At 31.0% G+C, this 26,090-nt stretch overlaps 5 protein-coding genes across 8 annotated transcripts; 2 read left to right on the forward strand and 3 right to left on the reverse strand.

Moving 5' to 3' along the window:
• Nucleotides 1-24: 24 nt before the first annotated feature.
• On the reverse strand, nucleotides 25-4,248 carry LOC123678118 (F-box/SPRY domain-containing protein 1). Its single transcript, XM_045614930.1, has 4 exons — nucleotides 3,821-4,248; nucleotides 3,504-3,742; nucleotides 3,042-3,132; nucleotides 25-2,891 (listed from the first exon to the last, which is right to left on the reverse strand). The coding sequence occupies exons 1-4, from the start codon at nucleotides 4,161-4,163 to the stop codon at nucleotides 2,797-2,799; spliced, it is 768 nt and encodes a 255-aa protein (XP_045470886.1). The 5' UTR covers nucleotides 4,164-4,248; the 3' UTR covers nucleotides 25-2,796.
• A 375-nt stretch (nucleotides 4,249-4,623) lies between these two features.
• Nucleotides 4,624-10,730, forward strand: LOC123678012 (dynamin-like 120 kDa protein, mitochondrial). Of its 2 annotated transcripts, XM_045614774.1 has the most exons (15): nucleotides 4,624-4,822; nucleotides 4,883-5,129; nucleotides 5,185-5,320; nucleotides 5,435-5,557; nucleotides 5,709-5,753; nucleotides 5,812-6,232; nucleotides 6,471-6,661; nucleotides 7,231-7,280; nucleotides 7,371-7,469; nucleotides 7,527-7,658; nucleotides 7,711-7,856; nucleotides 8,085-8,434; nucleotides 8,672-9,144; nucleotides 9,198-9,597; nucleotides 10,365-10,730. In XM_045614774.1, exons 1-15 carry the CDS (start codon nucleotides 4,794-4,796, stop codon nucleotides 10,427-10,429), a joined length of 2,907 nt encoding a protein of 968 aa, XP_045470730.1. In that variant the 5' UTR covers nucleotides 4,624-4,793; the 3' UTR covers nucleotides 10,430-10,730. The 2 variants fall into 2 exon arrangements, with proteins under 2 accessions (XP_045470730.1, XP_045470732.1); XM_045614776.1 differs by lacking the exon at nucleotides 5,709-5,753.
• A 2,466-nt stretch (nucleotides 10,731-13,196) lies between these two features.
• On the forward strand, nucleotides 13,197-14,047 carry LOC123678139 (V-type proton ATPase 21 kDa proteolipid subunit-like). Its single transcript, XM_045614980.1, has one exon. It carries the CDS (start codon nucleotides 13,290-13,292, stop codon nucleotides 13,914-13,916), a length of 627 nt encoding a protein of 208 aa, XP_045470936.1. The 5' UTR covers nucleotides 13,197-13,289; the 3' UTR covers nucleotides 13,917-14,047.
• A 409-nt stretch (nucleotides 14,048-14,456) lies between these two features.
• On the reverse strand, nucleotides 14,457-16,485 carry LOC123678138 (40S ribosomal protein S4). 2 transcript variants are annotated; one of them, XM_045614978.1, is made up of 5 exons: nucleotides 16,403-16,485; nucleotides 15,926-16,184; nucleotides 15,566-15,663; nucleotides 15,210-15,511; nucleotides 14,457-14,616 (listed from the first exon to the last, which is right to left on the reverse strand). In XM_045614978.1, exons 1-5 carry the CDS (start codon nucleotides 16,403-16,405, stop codon nucleotides 14,493-14,495), a joined length of 786 nt encoding a protein of 261 aa, XP_045470934.1. In that variant the 5' UTR covers nucleotides 16,406-16,485; the 3' UTR covers nucleotides 14,457-14,492. The 2 variants fall into 2 exon arrangements, with proteins under 2 accessions (XP_045470934.1, XP_045470935.1); XM_045614979.1 differs by having other exon boundaries at nucleotides 16,325-16,445.
• A 5,610-nt stretch (nucleotides 16,486-22,095) lies between these two features.
• Nucleotides 22,096-24,666, reverse strand: LOC123678088 (tudor domain-containing protein 5-like). 2 transcript variants are annotated; one of them, XR_006747191.1, is made up of 3 exons: nucleotides 22,786-24,666; nucleotides 22,615-22,733; nucleotides 22,096-22,250 (listed from the first exon to the last, which is right to left on the reverse strand). XR_006747191.1 is itself a non-coding variant. In XM_045614889.1 (2 exons), the coding sequence occupies exons 1-2, from the start codon at nucleotides 24,535-24,537 to the stop codon at nucleotides 22,152-22,154; spliced, it is 2,022 nt and encodes a 673-aa protein (XP_045470845.1). In that variant the 5' UTR covers nucleotides 24,538-24,666; the 3' UTR covers nucleotides 22,096-22,151. The 2 variants fall into 2 exon arrangements, 1 of the variants encoding a protein (XP_045470845.1); XM_045614889.1 differs by having other exon boundaries at nucleotides 22,615-24,666.
• Between the last annotated feature and the right edge of the window lie 1,424 nt (nucleotides 24,667-26,090).

Genomic DNA, 26,090 nt, shown 5'->3' on the forward strand with positions numbered 1-26,090 from the left:
GAAAGTTGAAATAAAACAAAGAAATTACATCATATTATGTATATTTACAAGAATAAAATGAAGCAACAATAACAAATATTCAATCAGATGGTATTGATACCTACAATAATGGTATGGTTCATCAAGAGGTAGAAAAAAGGTATAAATTCCAAATAATTAGTAATCGACACCATGTCTATATTCAAATACAAAATAATAACAAATGAATCGCAACATAGGTGGGATATTCACTACGACTTCCACAACATACACAAATTTTGAACTTATGATGATAAATCTACATTCGCAGAATTTTTTTAGTGGGAATATTTGGTTAATTACAGTACATTACATAACATGAAGAAATTAACAAAAAAAAATTATCACAGCGTCAATTAAAATCACAAAAATTATAAATAAACTCATGATACTCGTTCAGGATCAAATTGCAGTAATTATATAAAAAAATGTTCCTGAAATGGTAAAAATTTAATCAGTTGCTTAAATGCATTAAAATCATAAAAACGTTTTAAATATGATTATCATATCATGTCGTTGTATCAAAAATTATATAAAATAAAATATGATGAGCGGCGGTACACACAATTCATTGAAGATTTCATACTTCAGATAAATGTAATAATAAGGAATTGAAAATCAGGATTAGGTAATATTCACATATTTTTGCCCAACTGCAATAAAATTGGAGGACATTGGTTGAGGTATGAAATCTTTCACATAGCCTATATTAGGTAATTGGATTCAATTAAAAAGACTGGTGCTAAATTTCATCAAAAAAGATATTTCAGATATTATACGCTAAATTCAACTAAATAGTTATGGTTATTTATATACAATATTTCAAGATTACTTAATGGACAGGTAACTCAAGTTTTCAATGATGGAACTTTGGTATAGTATAAAATTTGCATTATTTGCTGATGTCATGAGAGAAATGAAAGTCTTCCCCACAAAAAAAAATTTGGAATCGAATCAAGTGAAAATTTTCATACAAATTTGAAGAAATATAAAATTTGAAAAGTAAAAAAGAAAACCAGACATTGGCCAAGGAACATTTTTGATAAAAGTATTCTTTCAGCAACAATAACAGATGAGCATAAACAAAACTCATAAAAAAACAATTAGTACTGAAGAATGTTATTACTAGAATTATACTAATTTAATTGTTTAAAAAACTAGTTTCATATAAAAATACTGAAACGAGTATTTTGATGATCCAAAAAGATGCATCACACCTAAGTGATAAACTACCATCAAGATAATAAATATTCCAAAATGTTCATAAAGAGAAAGAAGTTAGGAGAATTTACACATTGATGTACCTATACAATCGAATTATTGAACACTTCCTCCTCATCTAAAAGGAATCGAGAATTCATACATTCTTTATCCAACAACATAGTTTTCACAAAAATCATAAACATAGATAAAATATTTCAATAGTAAATAATAATAAAGTTTAAAGTTTTAAGTAAACATAAAATAGATCCCTGAAGCTTCAGGAGCTTGTGCATTTACATGTATAAATAAAATAAAGAAATTTGAAACTGAAAACAACAGATCTTTTAGTTTCACTTAGTACAAAAAAAGTAAAACTGCAATAAGACTTTTTTTGGGGGCAAACAATCATTTCTCATATCATCTTGTTGCATTTTCGCTTGTTTCAATATAACTGAAACTTCCATTTATAACTGTTTTTCCATTGGAAAAAACTTCTGCCAATAACAGGAAAATGCAACAGATTTGAAAATTTATGGACAAATATCAGAGCACATAATGTAACCATGGAAACTCATGAAGTATTCATCAGTTTTGATTCATTTTTTCCAAGAATGATCCTTTCAAACATTCTTGAAAGATAACCAGAAAAAATTTCTAAATTTGAAACAGTTGAATAATATGTAATACTAGTAAACCCTCAAAATGAGCTAATAACGCTAAAAGTAGATTTCATATCTCAACATTCTCATTCAAAAAATCGGCATAGTGAGATTGATTAAAATGAAGATTTTTATATTTAAATATATTATTTCATAAAAAAAAATTACCCCATATCTATCTGAATCTCAAGGTAATAGAAAACAAACTTCCTGATAAGCTATATTATGGTTTTTTTGAATTTTTAAGCCCTTGAGATATATTGAAAGAATGTATATGATCGTCCATCAATCCATACTAAGATTAAGTCAACAATGGTTTAGTTGAACAAAGAGCGAGTCTGAATGGAATAATTTACTATTGCCTTTGCACTTATTGAAATAAAAGTGTGTATCCTACTTTTTAAAAGTATTAGAAAACAATAGAGAAGTTATTGTGTTTCTAATATGTATTTCACCTTTTTTTATGAAATTATATTTAAATATTATATTTTTGTTTATTAATGGAAATAGGAGTAGAAAAAAGTTTAATTCCCTAGCGTATTGTAGCCACAAAGTTTTATTTATTAAATGAATTAATTAAGGTTGAATTGAAATTACCACACATAATTTCAGTGTCATCTCAAATATGAATTACTATATTTTTGTATTTAAATATTTCCTACTGAATGAAAATGTGAGAAAATAAAAGTGTATGTGTTTGTTGACTGACAAATACTTCATTGATCCCAATTTTATTTTAACTTACTTTTGGAAAGTCCTTATTATAAACACTTCCACATGTCTTCAAGAGAAGAGCATTATTTCTTTAATATCACATGGGCAAACCAAACTGACCTTTAATTCCATCTTGTATCAGACATGTTTCTCTCTAAACAGCTTCTTTGATTCTGAGCATTCTGCTCAAAAAAAAGCAATGTTAGCCATCTAAAGGAGGACCTAAATACACCATCGATACTTCTGTATTACCATAAACTGCAGATACAGTTGGATAAAGTTTTTTATCAGGTAAACCTGAAATAAAAATGTTCTTCAATATTTCAAAAGTTTGAAAACTTATAAAAATAAAGTATTGTGAAATCATGAAAAACATAAATAAGTCACTTGGATTTAATATACAAATTGTTCATAGATTCTCAACTTGATAAATGAATATTTACATACCTCTGAATGCTACTCCCAAAAATTCATAATTCTTTTCAAAAGATAAGGTATTATCATCACAGTCTAAAATAACTCTGATTCTCTCTCCAACCTAAAAATTGAAAATGAGAATAAAAAAAATCAGAAAACTATATCATAGGCTCCACTTCAAATACTGTCACCACTGATATTTTTTCATCTATATAGGTAGGTGCTCTCATTAAAATTGACTTAAACTCATATCGGAACTGAGAATGATTTTGTGAAAGTCTACATATGAAAACTCTCCAACTAAACCTTTCACAAAAACTTAAGCATTACTCTCATCACAATTCAACATTCAAAGAAATTTTCTTTCAAAAATATAATTGAGATTCATACTAAATAATTTTCATGCATAAAAATGGGAATCCTGATGAGGTGAGGTGTGGACCCAAGTAGAATAAAGACCAACAATTGCTTTGTTTTAATGAATACACAAACCTGGTATTTTGGTGCATTATTTAATAAAGGATAATTTCCCTGAGCATCTCCATTATGTAAAAGATGATTATCAACCAGATTCCACCCCCAACTTTGATCATCTGTCCCTAATAAAGCCACATAGCCATGGCATTGTAATGGGGAATCCTTAGTTGCTATTCCTATAACAGCAACTGTTCCCAAGGGCCCTTCCCAAATGACTTCCCATGCATGTCTACCATGTCTAAAACCAATTTTACCTACAAAATACATTTCAGTTTGAAAGATAGACTCCAATAATGTTGAAAATATTGCTGTTGATTTAGAAATTTTGTCACCTCTTGCAGCATCAGTACTTTGTGCTACTGGATTCCGATGCAATGTAAACCCATTAGGTTTAATATAAATATTCCTAGAACAGTCATTTGGGTTCCATGCATGATGAAATGCACGCAGTTTCGCTTTGTAAGTAGGAACAGACGATAATAAATCTGATTTCAAAGCTTCTTCTGCAAGTTTTCTAATGCAGTGTAACCTCCATACATCATTATTTTCATCATTCAAGAATTCATACCACCTCTTACATACTAGGGAACAATTTCTAAGATCGTGTAAAGATAAAAAGGAAAATATAACTTCTAATACATTATCGTGAAGACTAATTATTCCATCCATTTCCATTGAAGATAATCCTATATTTTCATTTTATTATCTAGGAACCATCACTTTCAATCTAGTGGTTTTTTTTTCCAGATTTCTTTATGATTTATGACATTCAGTCAGTAGTATGTCATTTTAAGAGTGGATCTCAGTAGTTTCATATATAACCAGTTCCTAATGATTTCATCAAAAAAGGTGGAAATATCCAAAACATTATATAGTTTCTAATATGATATGAAACATCTAATTAAACAAGTAGAATGTAATGTTATTAATTATGAAAATCCTAGGTTTCTTACTTATATTTGAATGAACCTACAGATTCATTGTTAGTATTCAATTTTCACATTATTATTCACATACTGATTCATTTTGTTAAATTAGAAAAATTCAAACTTTTTTGTATGAAGAGAAAAATGAAACATGTATGTAGACCTTTAGGAGATAATTCTAACCTAAAAAAAAATAGATGTCAAAATTTGAAGAATGTCAAGTTAGTCCGGCAATCGCTCTTTTTGGTACTTAATTGTCTAATAAGAATATATATCTTCCCGCAATGCAAATTCTTGCAGAATTTGTAATGTTTTAAATAAATCTAATTATTACGTTTCATAGACATATACAACAAGCAGGTGCCTAGGTCAAAAATTGATGGAACATTTAATAAGGGGAAAATTCCAGTGAGTCTAGGAATAGGTTACTTTATTTAATATCCAACTCCTTATTTAATTCTTTTTTAGCCGTGTGGTAATAAATTCATGTATAAACCACACTTACAAATATGGACCCTACAGCGTCAATAAAAATAAAGTTTGCTTGCTTTGGACTGGCAGAGTTCTAGAAAGTAGTATTCCAAAATCTATATTGTATTCTAAATATCAGAGAAGGGAATATGGTATGTTTGTTGTGAGAGCTCTAAGAGGTGTTTTAAAAATTAGATATTTATTACTTGGTGGAGCTGTTGCTGGAGGAAGTGCATTAAATCAGGTAATTGGTGTGACTTTTGATAAAAATAAATGAATTCATTTATTTTTGCATTCAGAAATACCAAGAATGGAGAGATGGTTTACCAGATTTGAAGTGGTTAAATGATGTACTACCAGAAAATAACAAGTGGCAAGAATGGAGGGGATCCATGATAGATATAAAAGATAACATCAAAAATAATATAGAAATTGGTTAGTTGAAATTAATTCACATTTTCTTATTATAAAAGTATCATTTCCATGTAATGACTGAGGTTTACAGCTATATGAATCTGTATTTTGTTTCAATATTTTAATATATTGTAGATCCAAGACTCAAAGCTTTGACAGAAGCAAAATACTATGAATTTAAAAATTGGTTTGATCAAAGACTTGAAGATGCTATTCAAGCAGCAGAACATAGTGAATCAAGTCCATCAAACATTCAAGGTAAAATGCAGCAAGGCATCTCTGAGTACATTCTTTCTCAATTTTCATTCTTCTAAAAGGTAAAATATCAAACCGTAATTTAATTCACCTAACGTTCCCATTCAATCAAATTGAGTAATAATTTTATTTACCTATTTTATTTTTTCCTTAGGCTATCACCAGAATCTTTTGCAGATTATAGAGAGACTGTACTCGGGTATGATGCAAGAATTGTGTTGATTATTTTTATTTTTTAATTCATTAATTATTCCCAGAGGTTAAAAAAGAAGTCAGAGATAGAAGCACTGTGTATGCAAAACCATCTGCACAAGATGATAAATCCAAAAAATCAGACCAAGAGCGACTTAATAGTTTACAAGAAGAAATGATGCTCACACAAATTAAATACCAGAAAGAACTTGAGAAATTGGAAAAAGAGAATAAGGAATTACGTAAACAGAATCTCTTATTGCGTCAAGGAAGAAAACCACCTTTAAGAAAAGTCAAAAGAAGTCTAATTGATATGTACAGTGAAGTATTAGATGAATTAGCTGATTTTGATAGTGGATACAACACTCAAGATCAGTTACCGAGGGTTGTAGTGGTTGGAGATCAAAGCAGCGGAAAAACTTCCGTTTTGGAAATGATTGCCCAAGCTAGAATATTTCCGAGAGGAGCTGGAGAAATGATGACTAGGTATATTTCAGTTATAGGCCTCTTATGACAATCTTAAAATAGACTTTTTGACAAAATTTTCAAATCCTTCCAATTTAAGTCAATTTATTTTGTCAAACTAATGCATCTTTCTTGAAGATTTAATCTATGAGAATTTCAATAAACAGCACAATATTTTTTATACTGTCAAATAGCCTATTGAAGTAAAACGGTACATTATTCATTAGAAATTGAGGATAGCCATAATCATTTTTTGCAGGGCACCAGTAAAGGTAACATTGTCAGAAGGTCCATATCATGTAGCCCAGTTCAGAGATTCGAATAGGGAATTCGATTTAACTAAAGAAAAAGATTTGGCAGAATTAAGGCATGAAGTTGAATTAAGAATGAGAAATAGTGTAAAAGGAGGTAAAACAGTCTCTAATGAAGTTATCTCTATGACTGTGAAAGGTATGTCAATAATAATAAAGGTTTTCTATGAATAATTGTAACATCTCAGTTGCCTTTGAATTATTCCCATTTGCCGCTTCGTATAAATACTGTGTTAATATCTGTTAAATATGTTAAATCTGAATATCAGGATATTTCGCCAGGTATTCATTTTTACATGACTACTGAATAAATCTTTGGTTAATTCACCAATTTGTTTTGTCCTAAAACATAAGGCATTATAGATTTCGATAACTGACAAGATTGGAATCTGAAGGATTGAGTTTGTTTGATGGATCAAAATTGTCATGGCTGTCAATTCCTTGATCAAAATTCTATGACTATTAGTGAGGGGCGGGATTCAAAGGCAACTGCGATGCTATAATGATTTATAAAGACTGTACTTTTTCCTGAAATGTTTAAGGTTAACTTTTAATGTGTGTAGAATTAATCGAACTATATTGTCAAATAACTCTAACCGTATTTAATTTTCCTATCATAATATAACACGTTAATTCAATTTGCTGAACATGTTATATAGATAAATTTAATCCATGTATGTTGTTAGCTCAAAAATATATATTTAACAGGCCCTGGAATACAAAGAATGGTGTTGGTAGATTTGCCTGGTATAATTTCAGTAAGTTATTTCATATGACTTCTATCTAATTTTATTGAAATACCAATAACTTCAAAGAAAATAATGGTTCATTTTTTACTTTTAATTCAGACTCAAACCACTGATATGGCTTCAGACACCAGGGATTGTATCAAACAGATGACTCAAGCATACATGAATAACCCAAATGCTATCATTTTGTGTATTCAGGTAAAAATCACTTACCAGTTAATGATTTCTGTTGATTTATTGCACCTCTGATTTCAGGATGGTTCAGTAGATGCTGAAAGAAGCAACGTTACAGATTTGGTAGCTTCCTGTGATCCCAGTGGTAAAAGAACAATTTTTGTGTTAACTAAAGTGGATCTAGCAGAAGAAAATTTGGCTAATCCCGATAGGGTAATAATTATTTTTGAAAAAAAATTCAATAATTTTCCATCCATAATTTCAGATAAGGAAAATTTTGGCTGGAAAACTGTTCCCAATGAAAGCTCTAGGATACTTTGCTGTTGTTACTGGTAGAGGTAGACAAGATGACTCGATCCAAACTATCAAAGATTATGAGGAAACATTCTTCACTGGTTCCAAGCTTTTCAAGTAAGAAATTTTGATTATCTAAAGTCTAAGGTGTTTGATGATCTAAGGTGATTGTGCTCGTACGTCAAAACTTTATGAGTACTTATCACAAAAAATTTCAAATTTTACAATGTCAATATCAGATTTCACCTGGCAATATCAGTGTTCCAATTCTCAATACATAAATAGTAGCCCTCGTATGTGCAACATAATCCAATAAATGGAAATTGTATTAATTCCCTTGCTTAGAGATGGAGTCATCAGATCGACGCAAGTTACAACAAGAAATTTGAGTTTAGCTGTTGCGGACTGCTTCTGGAAAATGGTCAAGGAAACCGTAGCACAACAAGCCGATTCCTTCAAAGCTAGACGCTTCAATCTAGAAACTGAGTGGAAAAACAATTTTCCAAGATTGCGAGAGCTTGATAGAGATGAATTATTCGAAAAGGCAAGATCGGAAATCTTGGATGAAATTGTTAATCTGTCTCAGGTCAGTCCAAAACAATGGGAGGAAGTTTTGACCGCTAGGATATGGCAAAACATGTCAGATAAAGTATTTGAAAATATTTATTTACCAGCAGCACAAACGGGAAGTTCAGGTTAGTAGATCATAATCATGTTGGATTACAGCTATTTTTTATTACTAAAATTAATTTCATTTTAAGTTTGTTTAATACAAAGATATTCATTTATAGTAATATAACTTCTCTAAGCTTCAGAACATATTTTTTTTTGTGTTCTAGAATGAGTTGAAATATTAACCAAATAAAAGAACCAGAACAAAGTGAAACTCTAATCTTGGTGGAGTTTTTTGATAACACCACATTTTTTTACAGAAACCTTCAACACAGCCGTCGATATCAAATTGAGACAATGGGCTGAACAAAGTCTCCCCATAGAATCTGTGGAGTCAGGTTGGCAAACTTTAGAGTCCGAATTTTTGAAGTTCTTCGACAAGGCAAAAAATACCCCTGATCATGATAATATTTTTGATAAACTAAAAGAAGCCGTAGTTAATGAAGCTATGGTTAGGCATACATGGGAAAATAAAGCTTCAGAAATGTTAAGAATAATTCAGTTGAACACTTTGGAAGATAGAACTATAGGAGATAAAAGGGATTGGGATGCAGCAGTTAAATTTTTAGAAAATAGCATCAAAGAAAAGTTACAGCAAAGTGAAAATATTTTGAAAGAACTAATTGGACCTTCGACCAAGGAAAGATGGATGTATTGGAAATATCAAACTGAAATGCAGTCAAGAAGAAACGTAGTTAAATCAGAAATTGATAAAATTCTATACTCCAATGAGGTACTACTTTTCGATTTTGTTTATAAAATCAATGCATTATTGAATATTTTCAGAAACACCCACCCGATCTCAGCTATGATGAATTGACTGTAATAAAAAACAATGTAGGTAGAAATGATGTGGAAGTTGATAATGATTTCATCAGAGAAGTGTGGAGACCTGTATACCGCCGACATTTTCTTCATCAAGCCCTTGGAAGAGCTTATGACTGTAGAAAAGCCTTTTATTTCTATCACCAACAAATGGATTGTGATTGTGGCGATGTGGTTTTATTCCACAGGATTCAACAAATGGTTAAAGTTACGGCAAACGCTCTCAGGCAACAAATAACAAACAGAGAGGCTAGGAGGTTAGATAAAGAAATCAAAGAAGTTCTCGAAGAATATAGTCAAGATTCTGAAAAGAAGGAGAATTTATTGATTGGCAGGAGAGTAACATTAGCTGAAGAATTAAGTAAGTCATTCCATATATGAAATCCTTTTTTAATTTGCACAGATCTTGATATATTCCTTATTGGCTTACTAGCAAAGCTTGCGGTAGATAGTTTGTCCTTCATAAGGTCAATAGAGTGAGGTTAACTTTGGATATGGTCCGTATATCGCTGAGAATTTCGAAGCGGTTACTAGTGATTTTCAATGTTTTAGGTAACCTGCTTCATATTTACGGATCGCTTGACACTTGTCAATGGTCAACAAATTTTTCCTTGACAGAATTTTGGAAGTTATAAATGGTTGATCTCTTTTAATTTGTAAATAACTAATAGTTCTTAATGGCTCTGAAGCGTATTTGTGTCATAATTAAAAAAATTAAGGTTTTTGAGTGTTAGATGTCATGGAAAATATTCATAAGCAATAATCTGAAAATTAAAATGACAACTGCCAACTGGAATGGGCGTGGTTACCAAACCTAACCAGAATAAAAGTACGGTTGCTCTGGTGACAGATAACTCACCGAAGTTTGAGGTAATTGTCACCGATTTTTGAGGAATTTGACATATACGGACCACCAACTTACTAACCAAAGTAACCAAGGTGATATACGGACCATACATACCCTTTAAGAAAACATTTTGATGTTATAGATTTCCAATTCCAGGAACAGAGATGAAAAATAAGTAACATAAGACATAAGTAACTAATGTTTAGGAGATTAGAAATAACCTTGTCTAATTTCAAAATGTTATTACATGACATAGTTTCTAACCTTGTTTTTTCTTTCAGAACGAGTGCGCCAGATCCAAGAAAAACTAGAAGAATTCATCCAGGCACTCAATAAAGAAAAATAAAGCTAGTCCTAAATTTAAGATCAAATAATATTTCATTAATTAAGGTATAATCATATATATATTTTCTTTTTTTTCGTTCGAATGATTATGTAATTTGATTCAATTTAATTGTTACTGTTGTGGAATTGGCTTTTTACATTCATCATATTCAATTTTTTTAAATGAAGTTTCTGATGTGTGGACGAATAAAACAATCAAACTTCTTAAGTTTCTGTTTTATTCAAAATACAGAATTATTTTTTTTCCTTGTTACTCATTATTGATGTGTTTGCAATGTCAATGAAATAAATTATTATTCTCAGCTCATTGTTGAAAATCCTACCTAGGTCGTTTAAAAAACAAAGTCTCTTCATGAAATTTTGCATATAACACTTGAGGTGTTCAAACCTGTGTAGCACTCGTACTTGCTCTAACCATTTTATTGAAACCAAAGCAGTGTAGGAAGGAATTTTTTCTTTAGCACTGGAACCTAGCTATCGACTGCATATAATTTTGTTCTGATAAGTTTGTGATTGATATAGCTAATCTACAGTGACTTAATAAAACACAGTGGCAACACTAGTGGTCTTGTTTTTGATTGGATGCCGGTTTCTGAGCCTAAATATGGCAGCTCTTTGTTTACATTCTTCGTTTACCTGATTTTTGAGATTTATTCGAGATTCCAAGTTCTTTCAGGAAACATCTTATGGCGAATAGGTGTCCTAGATTGAAGATTCTTCGTAATATCAAATTTTGAAGCTGATCTGATCAGAAACTCTTCGGGAACTAATATTTGCAAATGGTATTAAAATCATACATCTTTTCGGCGGATGCACTTTAATATAGCGCATCCACCAGATTTCTCTAGACGACATCTAGGAAAAGTAGCTTAAACCACACCTAGGTAAGTACGTATACGTTACAGGATTCTAATCGTGGTTGGATGTGCTAAAAGTAAGTTCAATAAATTGTGTATAGATGACGCTACACAAAAATTCTCTAATTTTTAATTAAATTTTCAAAGAGAAACAGACATTATTGATATGTCATCACTTCTGTCTCATAAGAATCAAGATTCATCGGTGAAAATATTCTCCAATCAAACCTTTTGAAAGTTTTTCCACGAGACTCGAAATTGAATTTTTCAGGAGCGAATTGATTCCAGATTTGTAATTCGGTGTGGTCAAATAATCCGTCTATAAAATTTTTGAGCCAAAAAAATTTTTTTTTCGAAATTTGTTCAAGGGAATAACTCAGTTTTGGGAGATGTGAATCTATGCCTGCCCAGTTTACAATTCATAGAATTTGGCCATCAGAGGGAAGACAAAATCACCCATGAAAATTCCTCCCACAAAACTCAAAATAACTCAGTTTTGGGGAATTCTAGTGAGGAACTGATTACAAATGGAAAATCATCATGGAAAATTCTTCGTAACATCAAATGTTGAAGTCGATCTGAATCAAAAACCTTTTTTGGCGAAACTCTTTCCAAGGTTATATTATGATAGTTTTATAGAGTTTTAAGGTCGTAGATTCCGAAGCAGGCATTGATTCTTAACAGAAAATTTCTTCTACACCTCAAAAGCAAATTGAAATGTTTCAGTTGTGGGGCAGGGATACTCATTTCACAAGCGTCAGATTTATTCCACCAGAGGGCAGACCATACCCCCTTCATATTTTCCCACAAAATTCGAGATAACTCAATTTTGGGGACTTCTAGGTAGGAACTGATTGCAAATACTGATTCAGCAGAAAAATTCCTCTTAATAACAAATTTCAAAGTTGATCGCAACCAAAAACTTTTTTTGGCGAAAAAATATCAAAGGTTATTGTTTTTCCGAAAAAATCGTCCGATCGAATTCGAACATTTTATCCTACTTTTAGAGGGTTTCTAGGTCGTAGATTACGTATTAGGCATTGATTCTCACCAGAAAAAATTTTCTACACCCTAAAAGCATAGTTTTTACACGACTGTCGTGGGGCATCATTTTTCCCATTTTCCAAGCCTCAAATTTATGCCACCAGGGGGCAGACCAAACCGCCTCTAAATTTACCCATAAATCTTGAAATAACTCAATTTTGGGGTCTTCTAGGGAGGAACTGATTGCGAATAGGAATTCAGCATAAAAATATTTCATAATATCGAATTCTGAAGTCGATCTGAATCAAGAATTTTTTTCCGAAAAAGGATTCGAAAAAATCATCTGATCCAATTCAAACATTTCATGATAGGATATTGAAGTCGTAGATTTCAAATAGGACAAAAAAAACTGTCTACAAATTTAAAGCACAATTTCTCTATAAAATTTGCAATATCTCAGTTTTTCGGGTATGTAAACAAAAACCGACTGCAGATAGTTAGTTATTCAGCATGGAAGTTTACTCATTAAATAAAATTTTGAAGGAGATCCGATGCCAAATTTTTATTTTCGCCAAAAAAATTTTATATTACAGTTCCAACCAAAAACTTTTTTTGGTGAAAAAATATCCAAGGTAATAGCCTTTGTTTTTCCGAAAAAATCGCCCGATCGAATTCGAACAAATTTTGAAGTTGATCTAATCAGAAACTATTTTCATGAAGTATTGTTCAAAATGGCGGATGCGCTTCAATATAGCACATCAACCAGTTTTCTCTAGGCGCCATCTAGGAAAAATAGCCAAAACCACACCTATGTAATGGCGATCATACAGTATTCTAATTTTGGTTGGCTGTGATAAGAATTAGTTCAGTGAATTGTATATAGATGACGCATAGGCAAGTTCTCTATTAAATACAATATTCATCTGTGAATATATTCTCCAATCGAACTCTTGTGATAATTATTCCACAGAACTCGAAATTGAACACCAGTTATAATATAGGTAGTCATCATTAAATAAAATGCAATTAAGATACGCTTTACTTTCCACATTCAGTGTACTGACAACATCAGTGCTAACTATTTTAGTTTTGTATTATGTTCTAACGGGAAAAGGAGAACAAATAAGCTTCGCATGGTTTCTTTCAAAAACGTCCCCATATATGTGGGGTGCAGTAGGTATTGGATTATCGGTTGCCTCATCTGTTGTTGGTGCTGCAATGGGTATTCACACGACAGGAGTTAGTATCGTAGGAGCAGGAGTTAAGGCTCCAAGGATAAAAACTAAAAATTTAGTTTCCATCATTTTCTGTGAGGCTGTGGCAATTTATGGTTTAATTTTAGCTATTGTTTTATCAAGTAATTTCATAGAAATGACACAAAAAACATGGGAAGATGAGAATTTGATAGCTAAGAATATCATTGCTGCACATATAATTTTCGGAGCTGGTTTAACTGTCGGTTTTGTTAACTTATTCTGTGGACTATGCATTGGTATTGTTGGTTCCGGAGCCGCTATTGCAGATGCTGCCAATGCTTCTCTGTTCATAAAAATTCTAATCATTGAGATCTTTGGAAGTGCTATAGGTCTATTTGGACTCATTGTTGGTATTTATTTGACATCAAAAGGATCCATGGGCAACAATTAATATATTATCTGTTTGTATATTTGTTTATAGAGAACTATTATAGCTTTATTATAATTTGAATGTAGATTCCACTATCTGTATCATAATATACTGTAAAGTTACAAGTTGCCAATAAAGTATTTTAAATTTAACATTTTAGAAGCAAACTGATGGCAGGATTGCCATTGGTGTGGTCTCTATAATTTCTTTCCAAGTTTTATTAAGCGCAAAATAGAATATTCATGATTCAGGAAGAACTTGTGGCTATTATTTTTTAATATAGATGAATAATCTATTAATTACCAATATATGTAGTCTTTTCAAGAAGTTGATATTCTCTTCAATTGTTATAGGAAATAATAAAGTAGTAAGACGAATCGCACTTAATGTTTTTATTCTTCAATGAATTTCTTCCAAATTAGATCCATAAATTGATACTTTTGTTGTTCAAAAAAACTCTGAAAGTAAATAACTACTCGTCAATGTAGAAGTTGAGAGCCCAATTGCATCAGTCATTCTTACTTGGATTGACAATGGGAAATTAATAAAAAAAACAATTTATTTAGGGTTTTCTTAGCTTTAATTATAAATCCATAATTAATGGGTTTTGGAGGCTAACCTCTTGTCTCTTTCTTCTGCAATGGACAATTTGATACCCTTTCCTCTTGGGAGGGAGACGAAGGCCTTGCTTCCTTTACCAATGATGAAAACATTGTTCAACCTGAAAATTTAGAGTAAATAAAATTTTTTGTTTGAGGGTGCTGGTCTAAATTGATAGAAGAAAACTTGAGATTGATATAAAACAAGCAGTATATAAGCTTCCACTACTTAAAAAGGAAATAAAAAAAGGGTCATAAATTATTGTAACATCAAAGTGGCCTTTGAAATGACATCATACTAATGAGATTAAGGTACCAACCAAAAATTCCTTTTCACTGTACTTCTTCACAATAACTATCAAACCACGATGTTGGCAATATTGCAATTGACAATCATAGATAGTGCATTACCGATTAAAATTTACGAAACCCCTGTTGACTAAAAATTTCCCAAGGCCACAATGCTGTAACGCGCCCTCAATCAGTTAATGAGGCATCCCAAACCCTATACACTTATACAAAAAAATATTCCATATCAAACAGTGGAAGTTTCCCCTTAAAAGATGTACAAAAGAAAGGTATCTGTTTTAAGAACATATTAGAACTGGAGATCAAATCATGGGCTCATTAAAATAGCATGTCTATATTATTTGCAGGAAAGCCCTATTCAATCTATATAAATATACTAAAATACATATAATAAAAATCTACTAACCTGGTGGCGAAGGTATGACCATTAGCATCTTTAACATGTACAATATCGAAGGATCCTGGATGACGTTCCCTATTCAAAACTGTACCAACACGTCCCAAATTCCTACCTCCAGTGATCATACAAAGGTTTCCAGAATCAAATTTGATAAAATCTAAAATTTTAGATGTAGCAATCTCCAATTGAATAGAGTCATTGACTTTGATCAATGGGTCAGGATAACGGATGGTACGTCCATCATGCGTCACCAAGAAAGGAATACCCTTTGGTCCAGTTTGTACTCTCTTCACTTTACAGAGTTTGTACTAAAAACAATGAAAGGTTATACGAATTTTTTTACAATGTAGAAGAGTAATTACCTTAGCTTCTTCAGCTGTGATACGATGAATAGTGAATCTGCCTTTAACATCATAGATGAGTCTGAAATATTCACCAGTTTTATCAATGGTGACAACATCTGAAAAATATTACCTTGATTAAGCACATTTCAATAAAAAAAATAACTATTACTATTACACCTAGTACATTATCATTAATAATATAGGAATTGTTGTTCTGAAAATGGAGCATTATAGCTTTCAATCATATTTTCTTAACAAATGAAACGATTACTTCAAATTATAAAAACCAATTGAACTTGTTACTATTATTTTACTAATCTAAAATATGAGAATCAAATTTGCGGTAAGCTATAAGGAGCTCAAGAGATTTCAACTTACCCATAAAACCAGCAGGATAATTGGGATCAGTACGGACTTTATTATCAACTTTAATTAATCTTTGCTTAACAATTTTAGTTACTTCACAGTTGGTTAAAGCGTACTTCAACCTATTTCTCAAAAATATAACTAAAGGAAGTGATTCCCTCAATTTATGGGGACCAGTTGAGGGTCTTGGTGCGAAAACACCCCCCAATTTGTCCAACATCCATGCTTTGGGAGCGTTTAAACGCTTCAAATGCTTTTTAGGACCACGAGCCTAAAAAAAATAAATAACATGAGTACGGAATGGTATTGCTTAACCTAACACGAGAGTAAATAATTTTATATTTCACACTATACAGGAAATATTCAATGAAAATATTTGTTTAAATAAAATAAATTATGCCTAAGATTTACCATTTTCACTTAAAATTACAAAAAAGAGCGATAACTACACAGATGATAACAGAATGTATCTCACTTTAAAAGACTTACCATCTTGGTACAACAAACTTCATCAGAAAAAGGCAGACGCAATGACAGTTGACAACCTCACAGAGTACTGATCACAGAATAAGAAATCTTCATATCAGGTTCTCAGTATTTATGACTCAATATTATCTTTATGATGTTTTAGTTATAAGTTAATTCAAAATTTGTACAAAATATTTCTCAGGACATAAAATATTAATTATTATAAAATATCCCAAATCCATAAAAAAAATTGAAGAGCAGTAAGGGATAGGTGGTGACATCTATAATAAAACATCACTTCATGTAATAACATGAAGACCAACGACAACACCCATTTAACATGCAATTCGCTAATTAAATCCCAAAAAAGTAGTTAGTAATAATAACGAAAAATTCATTTCATTTCTTTGAATAACCCTTCATATATTTCAATTCTCATCCAAATAGAATATGTTGAAATGAACACGTAAAGTTCTTTGAATTTATGATTAATGTTATGTTTTCCCAAGTGTGCTGGTTGAAGTTCTGTTTTTGAGTTTTTGTTGAATAAATAATCTAATTTTCTAGATAAATATTTTCGTTATTCAAAAGCGAACTATAAATATTTGATCACAATTTAGGTACTCCAACAGAATGAATATACATAAATATATAATAAAAATTCTCAATATTGCTATCAACCCCGAAAATTTCTCAGTACAAAAAGAATCACTCGATAAAATTAATGATTGCAGTCAAAGAATGAACTCTTGTTCAAACTATGAATGAGAAGATAAAAATATAATATTCTTCAATGGAATTAAGTTCCTAAAGTAGAAGTAGAAATAATGACCATAAGTTGATCTGTTTGGGGCTACTGTACTTTTATTTGGCTAATTGAAAAGTCCCCGGTCTGCTGCACAGATGGCAGTGCTAGTAAATCCATATGATTTTTAGTTAGTACTAAGATTCATAGTGTGTAAGTGTACTGATCAGAGATATGGAGTAGTACCTACTTAAGATGCATCGTATACCTACTCCTTGATCTCTGGTACTGATTCGATTTTGTTTCAAACTTTTTGATATATCCACCTGTTGTTTTGGAGTTCTGCTTCACCAGAGTTCTGAAAGGAGGCGCTCTTCAGAAATTTTCCAATTCCCGCTATCTGCCTGGCGCCGTTTAAAAATGAAATATTAATTTTCGACTTTACAAACTTTCACAATAAATTACAATTCAGTTCCTATCGAAATTTTAATGGAATCAATGGAATATAATGACAGAGTAAGAAGATTGTTACAATACAAGCATAGAATCTTCAAACATTAGAACATCTATATTCTAAGCTTCAAACAGTCAAAATTTTGACAGCCATTAGTTTATGAGTAGCTTCCAAACAACAATTTGAAAAAAGATGGAAAAAAAAGAATTTCGTGTGCTGATCAAATATTGCTTTTTGAAAGGAAAAAATATAGCTGAAGCAAAATCTTGGCTTGATGAAGAGTTTCCGGGGTCTGCACCAGGAAAATCAACCATCATTGATTGGTATGCTAAGTTCAAACGTGGTGCAATGAGCACCGAAGACGGCGAACGCAGTGGACGCCGAAAAGAGGCTGTCACCGAAGAAAAAATCAGAAAAGTTCAAGAAATAATTTTGGATGACCCTGAAGTGAAATTGGTCGAGATAGCAGACATTGTGAAGATATCATCTGAACGTGTACATCATATCATTCACGAATATTTGGACATGAGAAAAATGGGTACAAAATGGGTGTCGCAAGATCTCACAATGAATTCTGATTCTGAACAATGATTCTGAGCAGTTGTTTGCGTGCAATTAACCTGAAATTCTGCGTCGATTTGTGACAATGGATGAAACATGGCTCCATAATTTCTCTCCAGAATCCAATCGACAAACAGCTGAGTGGACTGCACACGATGAACCGAATCCAAAGCTAGGAAAAACACAACAGTCAGCTGGCAAGATTATGGCATCAGTATTCTGGGATGCGCAAGGTATAATATTTATTGATTATCTCCAAAAGGGCCAGACAATCAACAGCGACTATGATATAGCGTTATTGGACTGTTTAAAAGATGGACTCGTTAAAAAAACGGCCCGATTTGAAAAAAATAAAGGTGCTGTTTAATCAAGACAATGCACCGTGTCACAAATCAACGAAAACAATGGCAAAATTGCATGAATTGGGCTTCGAATTGCTTCTGCATCCACCGTATTCGCCAGATCTGGCCCCCAGCGACTTTTTCCTGTTCTCAAATCTCAAAAGAATGCTTGCTGGAAAGAAATTTAGCGCCAATGTAGAAGCAATCGTTGAAACTGAGGCCTATTTTGAAGTGAAAGTCAAATTCTACTACAAAAATGATATCGAAAAGTTGGATGATTGCTATATTCGCGTTAAACAAATTAAAACTATGTTTGCCACTGAAATCTATTCTAGATGTTTACTACAGTTGAGTTAACAGTCATTTACAATATAACATCCTGACAGCTTCGACGTAAACAGAATTCTTATAGCACAAAAAAGAAGTATGCTGCTCTTTATTGAGCATTGCATCCTGACGGTTCCTTGTATTTATATATACAAATGTCTTTTGCATACTAGACGTTATCTGAGAAACTTGGTTGGATTGTCGAATTAGCACAATTAGAAACCAAAGATCCTCAACATAGAACAAAATAATTTGAACTGTCCCCATCTTATAAGGGTATTAACATTTTCAATAATCTACCTGATGAAATTAAGATTTTAAATAAATTCAAATTCAAGGATGACATAAAGCATATATTAATTGAAAATGCTTATTATAGTGTGGGGGAATACATAGCAGATGGTCATTTCAGATGATCTTCATTCACATATTATGTTTTAAGATTGTATTATATGTTTGTGTTCATTTTTCTCTTAGAAGTAGCTTTTTATTTTGTACTTCATTATACAGGGTGGCCACTTTTTCAATGGGATTGTATTGGTAACTTTTAAACCATAAGAGTTAGAAGGTCGGTCAAATGGAGAAAAAGTTGCATGCATAGAAGCATTATCAAGCAGTTCAAACAAATCGAGATTATCAGGTCCGGATTTCGAGATATCATAAGAAAAGTAAATTATGTCATTTTGATTTTTCTTTTTTTCCCACTTTATTTCAAATATTATCAAAAAATGTTACAGGAACTTTTTATTCGACAGTAAATTATCCTCAATTTGACGTAATCAGATTTCGTATCCAACGTTTCGTACTCTCTGGGCCACCCTCAACCTCATTTTTTTCAATACGGACCTGCATATTTTATGACATTTTTCGGAATAACTTTTAACGCTGAATTCAACGATATATCATACAATGTCATTCAAAGTAGATTTTCAGGTGATTTTGACCCTTATCCAATTTTCTTCGGGACGGATCTGTATTACCTTCATTTAGTTTAATTAACAATATGCAATATGCAATAAATTTCGATAAGAAAATCAACTTACCCATCTTGAACTAAATGGAACATATTAGAATCAAAGAAAGAAACCAGTATACTGGTTTCTTGGTTCTTCTTTTATAATAATCATTTAAATATTTCAATTCATAATAATTAAACGAAAGTATCATTTAATGAAAGAAAAATCAAATGATTATTCGAAAATAAATGAAAATTAATGAAGTAAGTGTTTGAAATGTCCACCATTTTGTAAAATGCACTTTACGGTTCTGGAACCCATACTTCTTATACATTTGCTTGTTTGGTCTCCTTGAATACCTTCCAAACATTCTCAATTTTCTCGCGAGGTATCACTATTGTTGTATTTGTCATTTGAATCGTTGAAACAAATTACAAATTCGAACTTTATTTTGAGATCATTACGATATAATTTTTGCAAGGCTTGGTATTAAAATTTAAAATCATTGTATTCGCGTCTCTTGACTATTTTATTACCAGCAGTTTTTGAAAAATTCCATTCACTGGCCACAGTTCTCGATTATTTTTCTGGGTTCGATTGAATTTGGGTCAGAACATTGATATCGTTAATAGACTTGTTTTTTCTTACATAAACACCATTAAATTTGGATGAGGGTCAAAATCTCCTGAAAATCAACTTTGAATGACATTGTATGATATATCATTGAATTCAGCGTTAAAAGTTATTTCGAAAAATGTCATAAAATATGCAGGTCCGTATTGAAAAAAATGAGGTTGAGGGTGGCCCAGAGAGTACGAAACGTTGGATACGAAATCTGATTACTTCAAATTGAGGATAATTTACTGTCGAATAAAAAGTTCCTGTAACATTTTTTGATAATATTTGAAATAAAGTGGGAAAAAAAGAAAAATCAAAATGACATAATTTACTTTTCTTATGATATCTCGAAATCCGGACCTGATAATCTCGATTTGTTTGAACTGCTTGATAATGCTTCTATGCATGCAACTTTTTCTCCATTTGACCGACCTTCTAACTCTTATGATTTAAAAGTTACCAATACAATCCCATTGAAAAAGTGGCCACCCTGTATATAACTTGTTCCATTCATTCTTTTTGTAATGTCGAAGGGATCAATAAAGAAAGAATTATATCGCCCTCGAAGACAACTATGTTGAATAATAAAATTGAATTTTGCCAAAAAAATGTTTTTTACTATGGTAGACTGGGAACTTTTCAATTGGCCTGTTACTTCCATTTATTATTGTTAAATTTGAATTCACATTATAGATTTTCTCACCATTTTATATCATTTTTAACGGTAATTTAGAAAATAAGCAAAAAACCTTGAATTATTCCAACTAATCTTCAATTGGCAGTTGAAATTGAGGTTTGGCAGCCTCTTCGAATTTTGCTTTTGTTTGCTATCTTAATATATAAAAAATTATTCACTAAGATAATCTGGAAAGAACTGAAAAATTTGTCAAATAAACTTTATACAGAAAAAGGGTAATTGATATTTCATGTGATTTTATAATTAGTTTATTAGTCTAATTACCAATATATATATATTATATCATTGTTACAGTATACTAGTATAACACTTTCCAAATTAATCTTCAATAAAACACAGCATGTTTGGATACACACTGAGCAAAAACCAGTCTCATAAAAAAATAATTCAACAAAAATTTCAACTGGGTCATAAGACGAATTCAAAAAATTGAAACCCTTGGAATTAATAATGAATTGAATTTAAAGAAAATTGATTGTATAGAAATCTTAAAGAAAAGGTTTCGAATGATAAAATAGAACAGTGTTGACGACAAAACTCTAATATAGTTTCAAAGTTATGATAATTTTTTTAAGAATAAATATCACTATGTTGAAATTTTATATATCCGCTACTGAATATGCTGAGATAGGTGCAAATAGTGAAGCATTGCTGTTCAATTAATAACATTCCTTTCTAAATATATATATATATACATGGAATTTATATCTATATATATAGATGGAATTTTCTGTTCGGAGAAGATTCATCACACCAAGGAAAAGCTATATTCCAAAAATCATATCCTTCAATGAACTATTTGCTACATATAAGTGAAAATTAAATTTTTTTATAGATTTTCAACAGCCTCTATCTTTTTAACAGATCCGAATAGGAAAAAATGGTGAAGGAAAAAAGTATTTCTATTGACCTCAGGAATCTTTGGTTGAAATATATGTACAAGTTAAAGACTCACCCTGTATATATATACTTATTTATATATATGCAAATTTAATAAGGAATAAAACCAAATATATCTGTGTAAAATTAAAATTATTCTAAAATATACATCAATATCAATTATATACATAATTATTGTTTCATCATATTTTTCCATCGAATTCGGTCAATAAATTTTTTCCTGGGATTTGTTTCTGCAATTGCAATATCATCATTACTGGCAGTAGAATCCTGAAATAAAATAAAATATTAGATTCACAAAATTATGTAGAGTATTTTGTTTCTTCAGAATCAAACTATACAATTATATAGGCCCTACATGTTACAATCTAAAGCCTACTACTACGATAGATGACCTCGAAGGCTTTTTGAAAAGAAATTCCACTGATGTGTGAAGTGTGAGACGCTTGAATCTTGATATTGTGAAATTTATGCTCAATTTGATTATTATTTATTCCTGATGAAAGAATTGATCAAATTTCATCAAAAACTGTGAATCGATTAAATTTTGATATATTTTTCATCTGATGAACTTTTATTACAAAAATTTACATTTTTATAATTGCATCAGCCTCACTCAAATATTTTTAGTTACCTGTAAATCACAGTTAGGAGTATATTTAGCATATTCTTCCTGCACCAATAAATCGTTCAAAGTTCTAAGGGGTATATTCATTGCAGAAACATCAACACTGAGTATTTGATCTTTTTTATCTAAAATTTTGGCAAATATGTATTTTGAAACTACCATATTTTTAAATCTAACAATGCTTTGTTTAGTCCAAACATCTCCGTCTTTTGGTTCAATTCCAGCTAATTTTGCTTCTACCGCTTGAGCTGGTAAAGTACAAAATTCTTTTGATAAAAACCAAATTTTTTCTCTTGATAAATTCGTCATTGTTCCAAAATCTATGAGATATACTCTGACATGTCCACCTACATCTTGTAGAAGGTCAACAACGACTGATCTCTGAAATTCATTTAGAGTATATACAACACAATATAAACCCACTTCAATCAAAAATTCTGGAATAAGATATTTTGATTTGTTCTCCTTGTAAAAATTTTGCATAGAATTCATCATTTCATCTAAATGTCCATCATTTTTATAGATCCAAAATTTACTAGGATCACAAATTTCACTAATAACTATTTGAAAAGTATCATTAACAACATATTCATTCAGGGAATTACTATTTACAATTTCACCCAATTCAAGAATATCTTCTGGTATACAATCTATGTGAATATCCCAATCTCTAGATTTCACAGCTTTAATTTGAGAAATATCAATTGTCCTTGTGATAATATCGGATCTATTCGAACCATTCAATTTTTCATTCATTTGTACTTCTTGTACTGGAGGATTATCTTTATCATATAATTTAAAATCACAGTCTGATTCCTCTTCACAATAAAAAATACTATCTAAATGTATACAAAGGTTAATTAATCGATTAAATCCATATGTTTGATATTCAAGATTTCTATGAAACATTTTTCTATATAGGGAAGGCAGGTCTGTACATCGTATTCCAGAAGAATAGAATTTGATTAATTTTCTTAGTCTATTTTGTATTCCAATTGGAACCTTACTGCTTTCATTTTCAAAAGTTATTATTCCTCCACCCTCTATCGTATGATAATTTAAAGGTGACGTTTCATTTTTTGTTCTCACTGTTCTGTTTTCACTAAAGTCTTCAGTGTGCTTATTTTTCAATCTACTAATTTTAAGTTTTTGAAAGTTTGACTGAATTTTTGAGTATTCTTTATCAACATCAATTTCTTTTATATGAGTATTATGTGGCATATGATTTACTAAACTCGGCACTCTCTCACAGTTTGGTGATATTAATTTTTTTGGCAAATGTGAATTCATGTCATCTTCACAAGCTCTAGATATAGAACAATTATCTTCTTTACTATAAGAAAAACTATTAACAGCTTCAGTTGAATTTTCAAGAAAATTTAATTCATTTTCCTGAACCCTCTGTTGTGAATGTTTTGTGAAACTAGGGCCACTAAAATTGTTCGGAAAGGACCTTGGAAAAGGTGATAATTCACTTACACCTTTGAGATAATTAATGGACAATGAAGACTTTCCTGTCTCACATCTAATATTATTTTGAATCTTTTTAATTGCACCACTTTTGAAACTGGATACATTAATTCTATTAGAAGGACCTTTGATTGTAGATTGAATAAAACTTTTTCTACCGGCAAATGCATTTTTCCCCTTAGTTGGTCTCTTTTGTTTCATCACCATATCATTTACATGAGCTACCTTTTCAGTTATTACCAAGGTAACTTCTGAATCGAAGGACGATCCATTCACCCTCAAAACGTCTGGTATTGAATGTAATAAGTGTAGTAATGAATTATATCCTAATTCTTTGAAGGGAATATAATATCCTTCAAGAGATTTAAAATCTCTATTCAAACTAAAAACTGTAACTTTAACAGGAGCTGACACTAAAAGGCTCCTCAAAATTTTCTTAATCTCATCTATTTGTGCCATAACGATCAAGTCACTTATTACTATATCATTGAAAATCGTATTTTATCTATTAGATTTAAAAGTATATCATAAAAATCAACAAACTATGGAGCATCGATTACAAAGTAGGCCATAGATCTGGCCGATGATGATGACAGAGAAGAGACACTTTCTCTATGAAAATTGGAAGTAGATCAAATATTTCAAAGAGTATATTCTTCTTCTGTTCTTCTATAATTCTCAAAACTCATAATATACAGATGCTTGTAATTTGTTATTAGTTTTGTCTAAGATGCATTAAAACCCTAGTGTGTATAATTATATCTGTAAGACTTTCAGACAAAACGGGAGATTTCTCAGATTTATGCCTACTTGATTTTGGAGAGATCACCAGAGTTCCAGATGGCGCATATATCGTTAAGGTAAAAATTTAAAGGGTTTGCTTATTCATTGATGGATGGTATGATTCGTAAATAATAAGTAATGAGTGTATGTAGCTATTTATTTATATTTAAACATTACGTTAGAGAAACTATACCACAGAATAGAGAGGTAATACCTCTCTATTCTGTGACTATACTACCATTGAAGATTTTTTCTCAACCACTGTAACTTGATCATCACTACAAAACAAGATTTTCTGCATTCCTATTGTAGTGACTCTACAATGCAATGCTCAGATAGAAGGCGCAACTTCGAAATTTGCTCGAGAACGCCTCGCCAAACTATTATAGAAGTTTTTAAGACTATGTATATGGATGCATAGAGTATGGATCTAACTTCTTCTTGAAATGGTTTTAGTTATTTTCTTTTACATTTTGAAATAAACGATACAGTTTCTGCACTGTATAATGATCCAAATAAGTATCGCATTTCACCCACAATTATTATTCAAGAATTAAACGATTCATTGTCCTTGTTTCTGTTTGAACCTTACGCTCTTCAATATTTAAAAAATATCATTTCTCCTATTTGATATTTAGCAAGTTCAACCGACACATAGGAATTTGCACTCATTTATAATTGTTTGGAATATAACATGTTGGAACACAGAGGTGTACTGAATTATTATTAGTGAAATCTGGTGTTAGGAGCAGAATTGTTTTAGAGTAGAATTATTTGGTTATGGTGGTTACAATCTCGAAGAAATTTTTATTTTCATATTAATCATATCGATATTATTCATTGAAAATCTTGGTTTTCGCAATTTCACTGGTTCTATGAATTCCAATATCCTCAAAATTGAATTACATTATTTGATATCATTTGGTTTTGTATTTCCAATAAAGAATATTTGAATCATTTGGGGAAAAATCAATCCCCCTTTAATTTTTACAGTTTACGTTTTGGAATTGAAGAATCGAAAAATTGAATGGAAGATCTGCCGTTCAAAGCTTTTTTGAAAACTAAAGAAAAGAGCTATTCGCATGAAACAAGAATTAAAGACACGTATTATGGCTATTGCTAAGATGATAATGAATATAATAACGGGTGTCTTTTTTCGACGTATATAACTTTAAGTTGTCATTACTGTTTAAGATGGCGACCGATTTGAGAGCTGTCAAGTGATTTAT

Source organism: Harmonia axyridis, chromosome 4 (genome assembly GCF_914767665.1).
Source record: "Harmonia axyridis chromosome 4, icHarAxyr1.1, whole genome shotgun sequence".
In the NCBI taxonomy this organism is placed as follows: Eukaryota; Metazoa; Arthropoda; class Insecta; order Coleoptera; family Coccinellidae; genus Harmonia; species Harmonia axyridis.